We start from the raw sequence: 17,979 nt of genomic DNA on the forward strand, positions 1-17,979 counted from the left end.
GCGGAACATATCCCAATCCACATGATCGAAGCAGTCTTGAAGCGTAGAATCAGATTGGTCGGACCAGCGTTGAACAGACCTGAGCGCTGGAGCTTCTTGTTTTAGTTTCTGTTTGTAGGCTGGAAGCAACAAAATGGAGTCGTGGTCAGCTTTTCCGAAAGGAGGGCGGGGGAGGGCCTTATTTGCATCGCGGAAGTTAGAATAACAATGATCCAGGGTTTTACCAGCCCTGGTAGCACAATCGATATGCTGATAGAATTTAGGGAGTTTTGTTTTCAGATTAGCCTTGTTAAAATCCCCAGCTACGATGAATGCAGCCTCAGGGTGTGGTTTCCAGTTTACAAAGAGTCAGATAAAGTTCGTTCAGGGCCATCGATGTGTCTGCTTGGGGGGGAATATTTCCGGCTGTGATTATAATCGGAGAGAATTCCCTTGGTAGATAATGCGGTCGACATTTGATTGTGAGGAATTCTAAGTCAGGTGAACAGAATTACTTGAGTTCCTGTATGTTGTCTCGTTGATCATAAGGCATACCCCCCCGCCCCTCTTCTTACCAGAAAGATGTTTGTTTCTGTCGGCGCGATGCGTGAAGAAACCAGCTGGCTGCACCGACTCCGTTAGCGTCTCTCGAGTGAGCCATGTTTCCGCGAAGCAAAGAACGTTACAGTCTCTGATGTCTCTCTGGAATGCTACCCTTGCTCGGATTTCATCAACCTTGTTGTCAAGAGACTGGACATTGGCGAGTAGTATGCTAGGGAGTGGAGCGCGATGTGCCCGTCTCCGAAGCCTGACCAGAAGACCGCTTCGTTTGCCCCTTTTACGGCGTCGTTGTTTAGGGTCGCCGGCTGGGATCAGATCCATTGTACTGGGTGGAAGGCAAAACACAGGATCCGCTTCGGGAGAGTCATATTCCTGGTCGTAATGATAGTGAGTTGAAGTTGCTCTTATATTCAGTAGTTCCTCCCGACTGTATGTAATGAAACCTAAGATTACCTGGGGTACCAATGTAAGAAATAACACGTAAAAAAACAAAATACTGCATAGTTTCCTAGGAACGCGAAGCGAGGCGGCCATCTCTTTCGGCGCCGGAAGTACAAATATACCCCTGTACTTACAGGTGTATGATAATGGTCCATTCTAAATCAAAACTAATTTCACACATTATTTAGTATATGTAAAAACAAAATTGAGAATTGAGAATAGTCTAATGAGTGACAATATTGTCACATGTGAATGATGTCCAGCGTGTGCAGTCTAAGGCAAGAAACAGCACATGCCTTTATTTGGACATTTTCAAATCATAGTCACACACATCATGTACCCTTGTCCATAGGCCTATATGTTTTGATAAGGTTTGTATCACAACTAAAGTGTCCAAATAACTCCAAACTGAGCCTATAATCCTCGTACCCCTGGAACATAGTTGGAGAGCACATAGCCTACAGAGCCTAATGAAACGTGTTCTTATTTACATTTTACATTTAAGTCATTTAGCAGACGCTCTTATCCAGAGCGACTTACAAGTTGGTGCATTCACCTTATGATGTCCAGTGGAACAACCACTTTACAATAGTGCATCTAACTCTAAGGGGGGGGGGGGGTTAGAAGGATTACTTTATCCTTATAAGCCCAGTCATTGCGCAATCATGTATGAAAACAGAGTTTTGACTGGCCCAGTTTGTTCCTGCTACTACATTTCTTGCTTAATTGTTAAAATTAAGCACATTAATCCGCTTTACAACCAGTGTAGCATACATAGGTGGCACGTGTGTTTCAAGTTTGTGGAAGCTAATTTTCTCCATAAAAATTCACCTTTATAAAACAAAATTATTATTTTTTTAACTAGGCATGTCAGTTAAGAACAAATTCTTATTTACAGAAACACACAGTCAATTTTGTTCTGTGTACAATCCCAGTTTCGTCAATTGAGGTCACAACCAAAAGCTCCAAGCCAATACGATTTACTATCTTTCCTTGAATATACAATAACGAATCAAATTTGCTTTTGATGCAAAAAACAGGTCAACTGTCATCTGTCAATTTACAATAAAGAATTCCATGCATCATTGCATTTGCAGACTTATGTAAAATAGCCTACTATACCTTATGCGATGAGTAGATTGGATAGTCATAAATTAGGCTGATAATATAACTCAATCACTGTTCGCAAAATGTCTGTTCAATGGCTGAGCGCATATAACGTAGAGTAGGCCTAGGCTATAGGATATGGCCTTTTATAAACATGTTTCATGCAATTCTACTACACTTATATGACTGGAGAAATTAGCAGAGTCTTTTTTAATACAACAAATTAAAGGGTATCCTACTCAGCTGACACTGACAAACAGATGAATAAAAATAGCGTTGTCCATAAATTAGGCCTACGAGAAGTGGAGACGCAAATAGAATATGAAATCCATCTAAACTGGAGGAGGAAATTATTGTCCAAAGCACTTTTAAGTGGTACTGACCCAACAATGATAAATAGTGAATATGCAAAGTGCGCACTCACCGGAGATATTGCCGATGCTCTCCGCTGGCGCCAATAAGATAGGTTATAGGCCTACTGTTGTCCGCTCAATTAAGTTTAGAATTTCGATAACTAAAAGACAGATTAGAGTATTTTTTACATTGTCATTGTCACGTTCCTGACCTATTTATGTTAGTTTTTGTGTGTTAGTTGGTCAGGACGTGAGGTTGGGTGGGCATTCTATGTTTTCTGTTTCTGTGTTGGTTTTGGGTTGCCTGGTATGGCTCTTAATTAGAGGCAGGTGTTTGGCGTTCCTCTAATTAAGAGTCATATTTAGGTAGGGCATTCTCACTGTTTGTTTGTGGGTGATTGTCTCCTGTGTCTGTGTTATGTCTTACACCATACGGGATTGTTTCGGTTGTTCGTTTCGTTTCGATGTAGTATGTTTCCTGTCCGTAAGTGTTACGTATTAGTTATGTAAGTTTATGTTCAGGTTTCGTATACGTCGTTTTGTTATTTTGTAAATTTGAAAGTGTTTGTGTTTTCGTGTTGCCATCGTCGTATTTATAATAAAGATGGCTTATTTCCCTCAAGCTGCATTTTGGTCTGAAGATCCTTCTCTCCTCACCTCTTCCGAGGATGAGGAGAGCGACAGCCGTTACAGAATCACCCACCAAGCTAAGACCAAGCGGCAAAGGGAAACTAAACAGAGTAAGGGACAGGAGAGAAAGGATTTCTGGACATGGGAGCAAATAATGAATGGAGAAGGTCCCTGGGCTAAGGCAGGAGAAAATCGCCGTCCCAAAGCTGAGCTGGAGGCACGGAGGAGAGCAGAGGCTACCGGGGAGAGGAACCGGAGCTATGAGGGAACGCGTCTGGCACGGAAGCCAAAAAAGCCCGTGAGTAATTCCCAAAAATTTCTTGGGGGGGGGCTAGGAGATAGTGGGCCAAGGGCAGGTAGGAGACCTGCGCCCACTTCCCAGGCTTACCGTGGAGAGCGGGAGTACGGGCAGGCGCCGTGTTACGCAGTAGAGCGCACGGTGTCTCCTGTACGAGTGCATAGCCCAGTGCGGGTTATTCCACCTCCCCGCACTGGTAGGGCTAGATTGAGTATTGAGCCAGGTGTCATGAGGCCGGCTCAACGCGTCTGGTCTCCAGTGCGTCTCCTCGGGCCGGCATACATGGCACCTGCCTTACGCATGGTTTCCCCGGTTCGCCTACATAGCCCGGTGCGGGTTATTCCACCTCCCCGCACTGGTCGGGCAACCGGGAGTATTCAACCAGGTAAGGTTGGGCAAGCTCAATGCTCAAGAGTGCCAGTACGCCTCCACGGTCCGGTATTTCCGGCACCACCTCCCCGCCCCAGCCTAGTACCTACAGTGTCTACACTACGCACTAGGCTACCAGTGCGTATCCTGAGCCCTGTTCCTCCTCCACGCACTCTCCCTGTAGTGCGTGTATCTAGCCCGGTGCCTCCAGTTCCGGGTCCACGCACTAAGCTACCTGTGCGTCTCCAGAGCCCTGAATCTTCTCCCCCTACTAATCCTGATGTGCTTGTCCTCAGCCCGGTGTCACCAGTGCCGGTACCACGCATCAGGGATAGAGTAGGCTTTGAGAATACAGTGTGCCCTGTTCCTGCTCCCCGCACTAGTAGGAAGGTGCTTATCCTTAGCCCGGTGCCTCCAGTTCCGGCACCACGCACCAGGTCTACAGTGCGCCATATCCGGCCAGAGCCATCCGTCTCCCCAGCGCCATCTGAGCCATCCGTCTCCCCAGCGCCATCTGAGCCATCCGTCTCCCCAGCGCCATCTGAGCCATCCGTCTCCCCAGCGCCATCTGAGCCATCCGTCTCCCCAGCGCCGTCTGAGCCATCCGTCTGCCAGGAGCCTGCAAAGCCGCCCGTCTGCCATGAGCCTGCAAAGCCGCCCGTCTGCCATGAGCCTACAGAGCCGTCAGCCAGACAGGAGCCGCTAGAGCCATCAGCCAGACAGGAGCCGCCAGAGCCGTCAGCCAGACAGGATCCGCCAGAGCCGCCAACCAGACAGGATCCGCCAGAGCCGCCAACCAGACAGGATCCGCCAGAGCCGCCAACCAGACAGGATCTGCCAGAGCCGCCAACCAGACAGGATCTGCCAGAGCCGCCAACCAGACAGGATCTGCCAGAGCCGCCAGCGAGCCATGAGCAGCCAGAGCCGCCAGCGAGCCATGAGCAGCCAGAGCCGCCAGCGAGCCATGAGCAGCCAGAGCCGCCAGCGAGCCATGAGCAGCCAGAGCCGCCAGAGCGCCATGAGCAGCCAGAGCCGTCAGAGCGCCATGAGCAGCCAGAGCCGTCAGAGCGCCATGAGCAGCCAGAGCCGTCAGAGCGCCATGAGCAGCCAGAGCCGTCAGAGCGCCATGAGCGTCGAGAGCCGTCAGAGCGCCATGAGCGTCGAGAGCCGTCAGCCTGCCATGAGCGTCGAGAGCCGTCAGCCTGCCATGAGCGTCGAGAGCCGTCAGCCAGCCATGAGCGTCGAGAGCCGTCAGCCAGCCATGAGCGTCGAGATTCGTCAGTCAGCCATGAGCTGACCTTCAGCCTGAAAAGGCTAGATACCCAGAACTGCCCATCAGTCCAGAGCTGTCTCTCTGTCCGGAGCTGCCTTTCAGTCCGGAGTTGCCCCTCTATCCTAATCTCCCTCTCTATCTTCATCTATCTCTATATTCTTATCTATCCCTCTGTCTTGATTTATCTCTCTGTCCCGGTGTTGTCCTTATTAGATATGTTGTTAAGGGGATTTTGTGGGGGTCAAAAGAGGGTGGACATTCTTGGAGGGAGGAAGTTAGGATGGATTATGGTGGGGTGGGAACCGCGCCCGGAGCCTGAGCCACCACCGTGGTTAGATGCCCACCCAGACCCTCCCCTAGATTTTGTGCTGGTGCGTCCGGAGTTCGCACCTTGTGGGGGGGGTACTGTCACGTTCCTGACCTATTTATGTTAGTTTTTGTGTGTTAGTTGGTCAGGACGTGAGGTTGGGTGGGCATTCTATGTTTTCTGTTTCTGTGTTGGTTTTGGGTTGCCTGGTATGGCTCTTAATTAGAGGCAGGTGTTTGGCGTTCCTCTAATTAAGAGTCATATTTAGGTAGGGCATTCTCACTGTTTGTTTGTGGGTGATTGTCTCCTGTGTCTGTGTTATGTCTTACACCATACGGGATTGTTTCGGTTGTTCGTTTCGTTTCGATGTAGTATGTTTCCTGTCCGTAAGTGTTACGTATTAGTTATGTAAGTTTATGTTCAGGTTTCGTATACGTCGTTTTGTTATTTTGTAAATTTGAAAGTGTTTGTGTTTTCGTGTTGCCATCGTCGTATTTATAATAAAGATGGCTTATTTCCCTCAAGCTGCATTTTGGTCTGAAGATCCTTCTCTCCTCACCTCGTCCGAGGATGAGGAGAGCGACAGCCGTTACAGTCATCTCTTTACAGTTATAACCATTTGCTTTCCAAACGATTTTTTTCCGAAATATTGCGATATGCCTGGTTTGACCTCTCTACGTTTCACTGACAGTTGCTACTCAACAATAATCTGCCCAAATTGCGTTTCCTTCTGACAGTAGTAATGCAATTTTAAACAATCCAAACGATAAAAAAAGCTAATATTCTTCTGTGGCCAAATCATGCTTTAGTAGCCTATTTTGAATGATTTTATTTATTTCTGTATAGACAGGAATATGCTAATTAGGCTATATAGTTTTGGCAATTTAATTACATTTACTTCAGGGAAACATAGCTTCCCTAAACCTAGGACTGTGCTTGCATATTAAAAACGTAACCGCACGTAACCGCCATTCGCTATTCGAGTGCAGGCTACAGATGACATGTTTTTGTGTGGGCCATTCTAAATCAAAAAGAATTCCACACTAGAAGACCAAATACATTTAAGAATAGTCTGATTGGTAAAAAATATTATAAAGTGTTTGTCAAATTGTGAATGAGCGACTGATGTGCAGCCTGCACAAGAAACAGAGCAGAGCTCATGCCTTTCATGCAACTTTTTTCAAGTCATCATTAGAGTCGCGTCATGCAGCCTTAGAATGTATTAACAATCAAAACATATAGCCCAACGTTTGTAGAACAACTAAAGTTACATTAATAACTCTGAATTAAGCAAATAGGAGTACCTGTTTCTTTGTTAACTGCTCAACACAGAATATTTGCATGTGCGCACTCCCTCAAATCATTTGGAGAAATATCCTTTCTATTTTATTCAGCTATGTTCAATAGTATTCTTCATACTATAAAATAATATGTAAAATAATGGCACAGAATTCTAAGCAAATCTTGTCTGCTAAATTAAGTAGTGTAGCCCACGGCAATTTGGCATAGCCAGATCAGGGCCTAACATAAGGACAACTCAGAATATGCTATTCTGTACTTCTGAAATAGGCAACTTTTTCTTCATATCATGTTTCTTTAGACCTGTCTAAAATAAACAATGGATTTATTGTGATGGTGTAGGCTATTACTTGATTTATTCAACTTTTTTTAAATGTAGATGTTCCAAGGGTCCGCATCAGTGGCTTGTAAGCTATGCGTGGAAGCCACGAGATGCTAAATGTGTTTTATGTTAATTAACGGTCAATTAAAGTGAGACTGGCAGATATTTGCATGACGATCACCAGCTGACAAAATGTCATGACCGCCACAGCTCTACACACTCCTCTTCTTAGGCAGTGCAGTGTTAATCGTGCCTTGTTCCCTTTCCCATGGTGCATTTATATCTGTGGCCAGCTAATTAATCCGCTCTGATGGCTGAAAACATGACGGGGAAAAACCTTACCTAGAGTCATGCTTCCACGTGATTGGATGGATGGAGACATTCGTGTTCAGCTCTGGGGTTATGTGAGACCTGAGAACTTCTTGGCTGTATGGTACAGTTGTCAGTTGGGACGGGTTGACTCAGGTTAAATGGCTGTGTGAAAGGATGTCATAATGTGTTAGGGTATGGCTTGTCATAATGTGTTAGGGTATGGCTTGTCATAATGTGTTAGGGTATGGCTTGTCATAATGTGTTAGGGTATGGCTTGTCATAATGTGTTAGGGTAAGGTTCATAGGAGGCCTCTGAGCCAAGCACACAGTGCATCATGGGATAGGCAGCAAGTAGATCAGCAAATAATTGCATTCTTGAATTCAGGAGTATGTGATTGTCTGAGCTCATAATTTTACAGGACTGACTACACTTGACATGAACTAAGGCCTTGTTTTCTCTGTAAGAGACTCAAATTAACAGAAACACACACACACACACAGTCAATGTTATTCTGTGTACAATCCCAGCATTGTCAATTGAGGCCACAACCAAAAGCTCCAAGGCAATACGATTTACTTTCTTTCCTTGAACTTACAACAATGAATCAAAGGGTCTGGCTTTTGACGCAAATAACAGGTCAACTGTCATCTGACACAGTGGGTAGGCCTGAATCGGAAGCCTCCCCATTTTCAGAGAGTTTTGCTTCCTTTCTCCTCTATTGCGACATCCTTCTGGCAATCTAAAACCGTTAAACTATTTTTTTTATGCCTGCCAGAAAAGAGGCCCTCTTAATAAAATCTGTGTGTCTGCCTAGTTGAGGGGAGGAGGTTGGGGTCAGTGGAGGTTTTTCAGCACAAATGAGAGGCAGGGGGGATGTGTTGTTGCCAACATGTGACAGGTGTCTGAGCAGGGCAAAGCCCTCAACGTTCCTATTCTCATTCTCAACTCCCTGCCTGACAAGAATCCAAGAGGTAGTCCTTTGTTGGAGCTTTGAGAATAACCAATCTCTTTTTGTTTTACACTAAGAACAACAAGGGATTTTTCTCAGTCCTTCCACATTAAGAAGACTACCTCACCTGGAATTGGACCACCTATGTCATTTGATCAAAGACGATTACCTGGTATAGACTCTGGTTATACACTACCAGTCAAAAGTTTTAGAACACCTACTTATTCAAGGGTTTTTCTTTATTTTTACTATTTTCTACATTACAGAATAATAGTGAAGACATCAAAACTATGAAATAAAACATATGGAATCGTGGTAACCAAAACAAGTCAAAATAATTTTATATTTGAGATTCTTCAAAGTAGCCACCCTTTGCCTTGATGACAGCTTTGCACACTCTTGGTATTCTCTCAACCAGCTTCACGAGCTAGTCACCTGGAATGCATTTCAATTAACAGGTGTTCTTTGTTAAAAGTTAATTTGTGGAATTTCTTTTGAGCCAATCAGTTGTGTTGTGACAAGGTAGGGGTGGAATAAAGATGATAGCCCTATTTGGAATAAGGATGTAACGTAACAAAATGTGGTAAAAGTTAAGGGGTCTGAATACTTTCCAAATGCACTGTATGTATGTATATATATATATATATATATGTCCTAGTTAGTGTATGTAAGTAGAGAGGGGTGGAGTGAGAGACAGTGGGCTCAATTAAATCCATAGCGCTGAAGAAGACCTGTACTACAACGCAATACATTTAAAAGCAATGTTCCCGCGGAGACTGCATTCACACTAAACGCTGCGTATGTTGGCTCAATCGGAAATTCACTTTAAATTTCAACCACGCTACAGCGCAGAACTTCAGCGCTATGGATTGAATCAAGCCCAGAGACAGAGATAAAGAACAAACAGAGGGGGATGTGTATGATAGAGGTGAGAGACCCAGGGATATGGATATGAGAGAGAGGAAAGAGACCTAGGGATATGTATATGAGAGAGAGGAAAGAGATGTGAGAGAGAGAAAAGAGACCCAGGAATAAGGAAATGAGAGAGGAAAGAGACCCAGGGATAAAGAAATGAGAGAGAGAATAGAGACCCAGGGATAAGGAAATGAGAGAGAGAAAAGAGACCCAGGGATAAGGAAATGAGAGAGAGGAAAAAGACCCAGGGATAAGGAAATGAGAGAGAGGATAGAGACCCAGGGATAAGGAAATGAGAGAGAGGATAGAGACCCAGGGATAAGGAAATGAGAGAGAGGATAGAGACCCAGGGATAAGGAAATGAGAGAGAGGAAAGAGACCCAGGAATAAGGAAATGAGAGAGAGGAAAGAGACCCAGGGATAAGGAAATGAGAGAGAAGAAAGAGACCCAGGGATAAGGAAATGAGAGAGAAGAAAGAGACCCAGGGATAAGGAAATGAGAGAGAGGAAAAAGACCCAGGGATAAGGAAATGAGAGAGAGGATAGAGACCCAGGGATAAGGAAATGAGAGAGAGGATAAAGACCCAGGGATAAGGAAATGAGAGAGAGGATAGAGACCCAGGGATAAGGAAATGAGAGAGAGGATAGAGACCCAGGGATAAGGAAATGAGAGAGAAGAAAGAGACCCAGGGATAAGGAAATGAGAGAGAAGAAAGAGACCCAGGAATAAGGAAATGAGAGAGAGGAAAGAGAAACAGAGCACTTATGAGTTTGATCGTCTCTCCACAGTGAGCCATCCCATCATGCTGAACCCCCAGTGAACCGACAGAGGAAACTCCCCAGAGGAAGCATTCCTCCATTACCCAGTCTGATGCCCTAATCAGCATCTCATGCAAATCTGTCTAAAGCCCATCCATTTGGCTAATTCCCCTGGATTAAACGACCTCAAACCCCTAATAACCCATGTGTGGGTACAGTGAGTCAGAGCCTGTCACATTTGGCTGGCTTTGTTACATTACCTGGGCTCTGATCCAATCCATTAGGGAAAACTCTGGGAAAGGCTTGGTTGGCTGTTTTTAGGTAGTATTGCTATTGATATTCCAAGGAAGTCAGTTATCATTGCGCTAATCAGGTTGTTGAAGAATAGGTACACTGATGGGTCAAATCAAAAATAATTATTGGTCACATACAGATGTTTAGCAGATGTTATTGCGGGTGTAGCGAAATGCTTGTGCTTCTAGCTCTGTCAGTGCAGTAATATCAAACAAGTAATATCTAACAATTACTCAACATATACCCAATACACACAAATCTAGTAACGGAATGGAATTAAGAATATAAAAATATATGGACGAGCAATGTCAGAGGAGCATAGAATAAGATACAGTAGAATAGTATAGAAAACAGTTTATACATATGAGATGGGTAATGATGCTTTGATGCTCTTGTACTGACCTCGCCTTCTGGATGATAGGAAGGTGAACAGGCAGTGGCTTGGGTGGTTGTTGTCCTTGATGATATTTTTGGCCTTCCTGTGACATTGGGTGCTGTAGGTGTCCTGGAGGGCAGGTAGTTTTCCCTCGGTGATGCGTTGGGCAGACCGCACCACCCTCTGGAGAACCCTGCGGTTGTGGTTCGGTGCAGCCATACCAAGCAGTGATACAGCCCAACAGGATGCTCTTGATTGTGCATCTGTAGAAGTTTGTGAGGGTTTTAGGTGACATGCCAAATTTCTTCAGCCTCCTTAGTTTGAAGAGGTGCCTTCTTCACCATACTGTCTGTGTGAGTGGACCATTTCAGTTTGTCAGTGATGTGTACACCGAGGAACTTGAAGCTTTCCACCTTCTCCACTGCAAGTCCTGTTGATGTGGATGGGGGAGGGGGGTGTACCCTCTACTGTTTCCTGAAGTCCACAATCATCTCCTTTGTTTTGTTGACGTTGAGTGAGAGGTTATTTTCCTGCTACCACACTCCCAGAGCCCTCTCCTCCCTGTAGGCTGTCTTGTCATTGTTGGTAATCAAGCCTACTACTGTTGTGTCATCTGCAAACTTGATGATTGAGTTGGAGGTGTGCTTGGCCACGCAGTCATGGGTGAACAGGGAGTACAGGAGGGGACTGAGCACGCGCCCTTGTGGGGCCCCAGTATTGAGGATCAGAGAAGTGGAGGTGTTGTTTCCTACCTTCACCACCTAGGGACGGCTCGTCAGGAAGTCCAGGACCTAGTTGCACAGGGCAGGGTTTAGAGTCCCAGGGCCTCGAGCTTAATGATGAGCTTGGAGGGTACTATGGTGTTGAATGCTGAGTTATACTCAATGAACAGCATTCTTATATATGTATTCCTCTTGTCTAGATGTGATAGGGCAGTGTGCAGTGTGATGGCATTTGCCACGTCTGTGGATCTATTGGGGCGGTATGCAAATTGAAGTGAGTCTAGGGTGACAGGTAAGGTGGAGGTGATATGATCCTTGACTAGTCTCTCAAAGCACTTCATGATGACAGAAGTGAGTGCTACAGGGCGAAAGTCATTTAGTTCAATTACCTTTGCTTTCTTGGGTACAGGAACAATAGTGGCCATCTTGAAGCATGTGGGGACAGCAGACTGGGATAGGGAGAGATTGAATATGTCTATAAACACACCAGCCAGCCTGTCTGCGCATGCTCTGAGGATGCGGCTAGGGATGCTGTCTGGGCCAGCAGCCTTACGAGGGTTAACAAGCTTAAATGTCTTATTCACATCAGCCACGGAGAAGGAGAGCCCACAGTCCTTGGTAGCGTGCCGCTTGTCTGGAAGCAAGACGTCGGTGTCTGCGATATGGCTGGTTTTCCTTTTGTAGTCCGTGATTGTCTGTAGACCCTGCCACATACGTCTAGTGTCTGAGTCCTTGAATTGCGACGCCAATTTGTCACTATACTGATGTTTTGCCTGTTTGATTGCCTTGCGGAGGGAATAACTACACTGTTTATATTCTGCCATATTCCCAGTCACCTTGCCATGGTTAAATGTGGTGGTTCGTGCTTTCATTTTTGGCGAATGCTGCCATCTATCCACAGTTTTTGGTTAGGGTAGGTTTTAATTGTCACAGGGGGTACAACATCTCCTATACACTTCCTGATAAACTCAGTCACCGAATCAGTGTATTCGTAAATGTTATTCTCGGAAGCTACCCGGAACATATCCCAGTCCGCGTGATCAAAACAATCTTGAAGCGTGGATTCTGATTGATCAGACCAGCGTTGAATAGTCCTTAGCACGGATACTTCCTGTTTGAGTTTCTGCCTATAGGAAGGGAGGAGCAAAATGGAGTCGTGGTCAGATTTGCCGAAAGGAGGGTGGGGGAGGGCCTTATAGGCATCCCGGAAGTTGGAGTAGCAGAGGTCGAGTGTTTTGGCAGCGCAAGTACTACAGTCAATGTGTTGATAGAACTTCAGCATCCTTTTTATCAAATTTATCAGCCTCAGGATATGGGGTTTCCAGTTTGCATAGTCCAGTGGAGTTCTTTGAGGTCTGTCGTGGTATCAGCTCGAGGGGGGATTTACACGGCCTTGGCTATAACCGATGAGAATTCTCTTGGGAAATAATACGGTTGTCATTTGATTGTGAGGTATTCTAGATCGGGTGAACAAAAGGACTTGAGTTCCTGTATGTTATCACAATTACACCATGAGTAGTTAATCATGAAACATACACCCCTGCCCTTCTTCTTCCCGGAGAGATATTTATTCCTGTCTGCGCGTATATCCTGAGAGAGCCATGTTTCCGTGAAGCAGAGTATGTTACAATCCCTGATGTTTCTCTGGAAAGAGACCCGCGCCCTGAGCTCGTCAACTTTATTATCCAGAGACTGAACATTAGCGAGTAATATACTCAGAAGCGGTGGGTGGTGTGCGCGTCTCCTAAATCGGACTAGAAGACCATTCCGAGTACCTCTCCTTCACCGCCATTGTTTTGGGTCGGCTTCTGGAATCAGTTCAATTGCCCTGGGGGGTGCGAACAAAGAATCTGCTTCGGGAAAGTTGTATTCCTGGTCGTGATGCTGGTAGTGCTGGTGAGTTACCGCCGCTCTGATATCCAATAATTCTTCCCGAGTGTATGTAATAACACAAAATAATTCTGGGCTAACAATGTAAGAAATAATACATAAAAAAACGAAATACTGCAAAGTTTCCTAAGAGCAAGAAGCGAAGCAGCCCTCCCTGTTGGCGCCATTTTCAAGTTGAGTAAATGTCATCGTTTTGTTTGTAAAGAGATGTCAGTAACACTACTTCTTAGGATGCATATAAATATATATAATATATTTACTGACATCTTTACATAGTGGCCACTTATTTTTATTCACCTCGCTGTTAGCATTAACATTACGTAAGCCCAAACAAGTAGGCTAGTATATCCTGGTGGCCATGACAGCACTGGTGAAGCAAGTGGGTTTACTATGCCCAAAAATCTATTAACAAAAATAAGACCAGGAATTGGGGGATTTTTGTATGGAGGTCAATGAGAGAATGTCAAATTTGGTCAACATAAAATGTAATTATTAATTTGCTAGATTAGGCTTATTTGATTGAATAGAAGTTTTCTAATGGCTAGGTTGTTACAAATGCACTGATAATAAGTGGACACGTGGCATTTATGCAAAACAATTCACACGGGTATCTGCCCTTTCATTGGCTAGAATGGTCCCACCTGATCTCGCCTGCTCTCGCCTTCCATCTTTGAGGTCATGTATTTCCATTGTTTAGACCGGTCACTGGTCCATCTTGTCAATATAACAGATCATCTTTGGCTCAGCTAGCTAGCTCAGCTGCTCCATCTAAAAGTCAGAGCTGCGTTCAGAGGCTATTAGTACTGGCCTTGGGCAAACAGAGCCGGTCTGTTCAAACACACGCCGGAAGCTTGCCCGGTGACAATGTTTGCCGAGGTGGGGGGAAAAACGTAAAACAAACAGGGATGGAGGTAGCCAACCTGTCAATATGTTGGAAATCCAAGGGGCCCTGTCTGTCACCGACCCTCTGGCTAGCAAACAGGATAGCTGCTAAGAAAGGTTTACTCCAAATTAAAGTCATTGCATTCCTTGGGGACCTGCTCTTGTATTTGTGAGAGCAAAACATTAGACGAGGAGGAATGGAAGCCATTGGAGAGGACAGCACCATAAAGTAACCTGAAGAGAGAGAGAGAGAGGGGGTAGGGAGAGAGAGATAGAGGAGGAGAGAGAGGGGACAGAGTGTGTGTGTATCAGGTGATCAACAAAGCAGCTGTTGTTGCAGGTGTAAACACCTAATAGCCCATGCTTGTGTGTCATAATGAAATACACACTGCACGTCTGCTCTATCTGGCCAGAGGGGGAACAAACGAATCGAGAGAATGGAATAAACCATGACATCAAACCAGCGTTGGTATCTTTGGACTGACGTATGTCCATGTTTTGTACAGCTCTCTTGTCAGTGCTAGTGTATAGCCCCATACTGTGGAAGCACGACAGTGGAAACAACTGTGACAACAGGGAACCAGTGGGACATCTACTCTTTACAGTACATGCACAAGGTTGTTTTGTTAACGCTGGATATGCATGATCAACTGTACTCATCTGGACAACTGTTCCCCCAGCTGGAATCGATTCATGTAATTAGCCGTGATAAGACAACGTTTATGAATAAGCTAATGAGACAAGTAGTGGCAGTTCCTATTGGGATGCTGTCATGCCTCTGTATGACCAGACTGAGCAATCAAGGAATTTCCCATGATGTCATCAATCTCTTCTTTTGCTGAGTGGTGGAAATGTAGAGAAATTGTTCTCGTAATTGAACACTTTGAATGATGCACTTTTCGATTGATCATCTTTACTACAGTAAGCACCGTGGGGGAATATTGGAAGTGGGAAGGATGGCTATAAACATGATATTTCTGGAAGAGAGGGGATTAAGTACATGATATGATGCAGTGCTCGTCATACAAGACACAGGATATTGACCCGTGGCTGTCAGAGAAAAGATCCATACGTGCTTTTTCCTCAGTGACATTTAGTGTAGAACGATGGAAGGTATGTGTGTATGGGAAATTGGGATTACTCCAAGACTTAAATCCAACTTTGTTGGCCTATCCATTCTAGCTAGAGGATGATTCTGGACTATGAAGACAGACTTGTGTGAGCTACACCTCTGGATAAATGGTGCTGAATATTGCATCAGCGCTCTGACTTGAGCTAACTCTTCTTTGCTCTCTGTCTCTCCTCTTCCCTCCACGTCTCGTCTACTCTGACTGGTTTTGATGTGCAGCTGTGGGTTAACATCCCAGCACCAGAGCACGCCTCTACCCCTATCCTTCTCCCCCCTTTCTCTCTCTTTCCTCCCCTTCACGTCTCGTCATCTGCTCTAACTGGTTTTGATGTGCGGCGGTTGTGGGTTAACCTTCTCCCTTGCAGCATGTTGTGGAACGCTTCCTTTTTGCAGTCTGTTACCCTCCTCCCAGGCAGCACGTTGTGGAACGCTGAACTCAGATGACGGGTTTGAGCTGCAGATGAGAGTCTGTGCCAAGTGTAATACGGTTCAAGTACGCTGCAATAAAAACAATGTGGCTTTACTTATTAAGCAGGCTACTCCTCTGTGTATGGGGAGGGGGGGAGAAATCGGAGGCACACTAATATTCAATCTAATTTCAAGTTTCAAGTTTGAATGTCACATGCACAAGTACAGTGAAATGCCTTACAATCTACCAAACACACACACGCACGAACGCACGCACGCACACACACACACACACACACACACACACACACACACACACACACACACACACACACACACACACACACACACACACACACACACACACACACACACACACACACACACACACACACACCCACACACACACACACACACACACACACACTAGGATCTAGGGTTCTGGCCATAGAGTTCTGGCTGTAAAAAAGAAACACACACATTTGTGAAGATTTGTGAATACAGTGTTACATACCCAGCTCCTACTGCACAACCTGGGGTCACAGGTCACAGGTCACAACCACACACAGTAACAGTGTTTACAGTGATAAAACAGCCTTCGATGTCGACCAAAATACGTCAAACACTGGAGGCAGTCTAGCACCTGAGGCAGTGTTACATCCTCTTAAACTAACTTTGGAAAGATCCCATCTAGAGGAGCTGCAGTGGGATTATATTGCATCAGATTACATTTTTTCCAACTAGTTATGAAAAGCAAAGTATTACCAGGAACAGCGATTCATTAGGGTTATCCCCTTGCTTATCATATTACAATTACACTACACTGAACACGCAGGGGGAAGAACCTGAACGTTTCCTTGTAACCGGTCCAGTGGACACATTTGGGGAAGAACCTGTTGCAAACCAAGATATGCTGAGATACATTTACATGTGGTTCATAGTCGTGTGGAATTTGATGTTTTGGTCTTACTATGCCTGGTATGCAAAGAAGGAGCGTAAATGTGTGTGTGTGTGTGTGTGTGTGTGTGTGTGTGTGTGTGTGTGTGTGTGTGTGTGTGTGTGTGTGTGTGTGTGTGTGTGTGTGTGTGTGTGTGTGTGTGTGTGTGTGTGTGTGTGTGTGTGTGTGTGTAGGAGGCATTAAACTGAGTCTCTTTCTTACTGAGAGGCTGGCTGTGAGACATGGTCGTCTGTTCCTGTCTTTTGTCCCTATGTGTACCACAGACAGTGGAAGCTCAGGAGTAGAGTCACAGAGATCTGGGCCACATGCAGCCATTGTCATTGAGACCTTGCTGGACCAAGGCCCAGGGGGGTTTGGGTTTCCTGATGCCTAGTGCCTATACATACACTGAGTGGACAAAACATTTCCATGACATAGACTGACCAGGTGAATCCAGGTGAAAGCTATGATCGCTTATTGATGTCACTTGTTAAATTCACTTCAATCAGTGTAGATGAAGGGGAGGAGACAGGTTAAAGAAGGATTTTTAAGCCTTGAGACAATTGAGACATGGATTGTGTTTGTGTGCCATTCAGAGGGTGAATGGGCAAAACAAAATATTTAAGTGCATTTAAATGGAGTATAGTAGTAGTTGCCAGGCGCACTGGTTTGTGTCAAGAACTGCAATGCTGCTGGGTTTTTCACGCTCAACAGTTTCCCATGTGTGTATCAAGAATAATCCACCACCCAAAGGACATTCAGCCAACTTGACACAACTGTGGGATGCATTGGAGTCAACATTGGCCAGCATCCGTGTGGAACGCTTTCAACACCTTGTAGAGTCAATGCCCCGACGAATTGAGGCTGTTCTGAGGGCAAAATGGGTTGCAGCACAATATTAGGAAGGTGTTCCTAATGTCTTGTACACTCAGGGCTGGATGAGACACAAACTGATAATGTAACAAAGTCACATACACAGCAGGTGAATGTTCAGTAACCAGCATAAAGAACAGATGTAATGTTAAAGGGTGGCTTTGATGATGGTGATACTAACCTCTCTCTCTCCCTCTCCCTCTCTCAGGACGCCTTTGTGGAGATGTATGAGCAGCAGAGGATCTCTCACTCCTGGCCGTACCTAAAGACAGTGTTCGGCCTGGCCGCCCTGGGAGCCGCCGGAGTCACCATCGGAGCCTTGTTCACCCAGAAGTGATACAAAAGGCCCCAGAAGACCCTCCCCCTCGTCAATCGCCTGCTACCAGATGAAGGCTCCTTACCCAGTAGCCTCCCCCCCCCCCAAAAAAAGGCCCACAGCAAGTTTTCTTTCCAAAAAACTGGCAGCCTATAATTTTGCTGTACACAGACTACAAGATTTCGTTTCTCGTTCCCATCTCCTTCTTTTTTCCTCATGTATCTTTGAAATCAGCTCACAGCTTAGCACTGCCCAGCCCGGGCCTGTAGCCTGGTTC

General features: G+C 45.5%; 1 protein-coding gene across 2 annotated transcripts in view; it reads left to right on the forward strand.

Annotated features, from left to right (window-relative positions):
• The window catches only part of LOC139583385 (apoptosis regulator Bcl-2-like), an 87,851-nt gene that overhangs the window by 62,309 nt on the left and 7,563 nt on the right, over nucleotides 1–17,979 (forward strand). For both annotated transcript variants that reach the window (XR_011676541.1, XM_071414406.1), the window contains exon 2: nucleotides 17,595–17,979. This exon is cut by the window's right edge. Coding sequence is in view for 1 of the 2 variants with exons in the window: in XM_071414406.1 (XP_071270507.1) it covers nucleotides 17,595–17,723 (129 nt within the window). In the remaining variant the exon portion in view is untranslated. The remainder of the gene's footprint in view (nucleotides 1–17,594) is intronic.

The sequence above is a fragment of the Salvelinus alpinus genome, chromosome 8, assembly GCF_045679555.1.
Source record: "Salvelinus alpinus chromosome 8, SLU_Salpinus.1, whole genome shotgun sequence".
In the NCBI taxonomy this organism is placed as follows: Eukaryota; Metazoa; Chordata; class Actinopteri; order Salmoniformes; family Salmonidae; genus Salvelinus; species Salvelinus alpinus.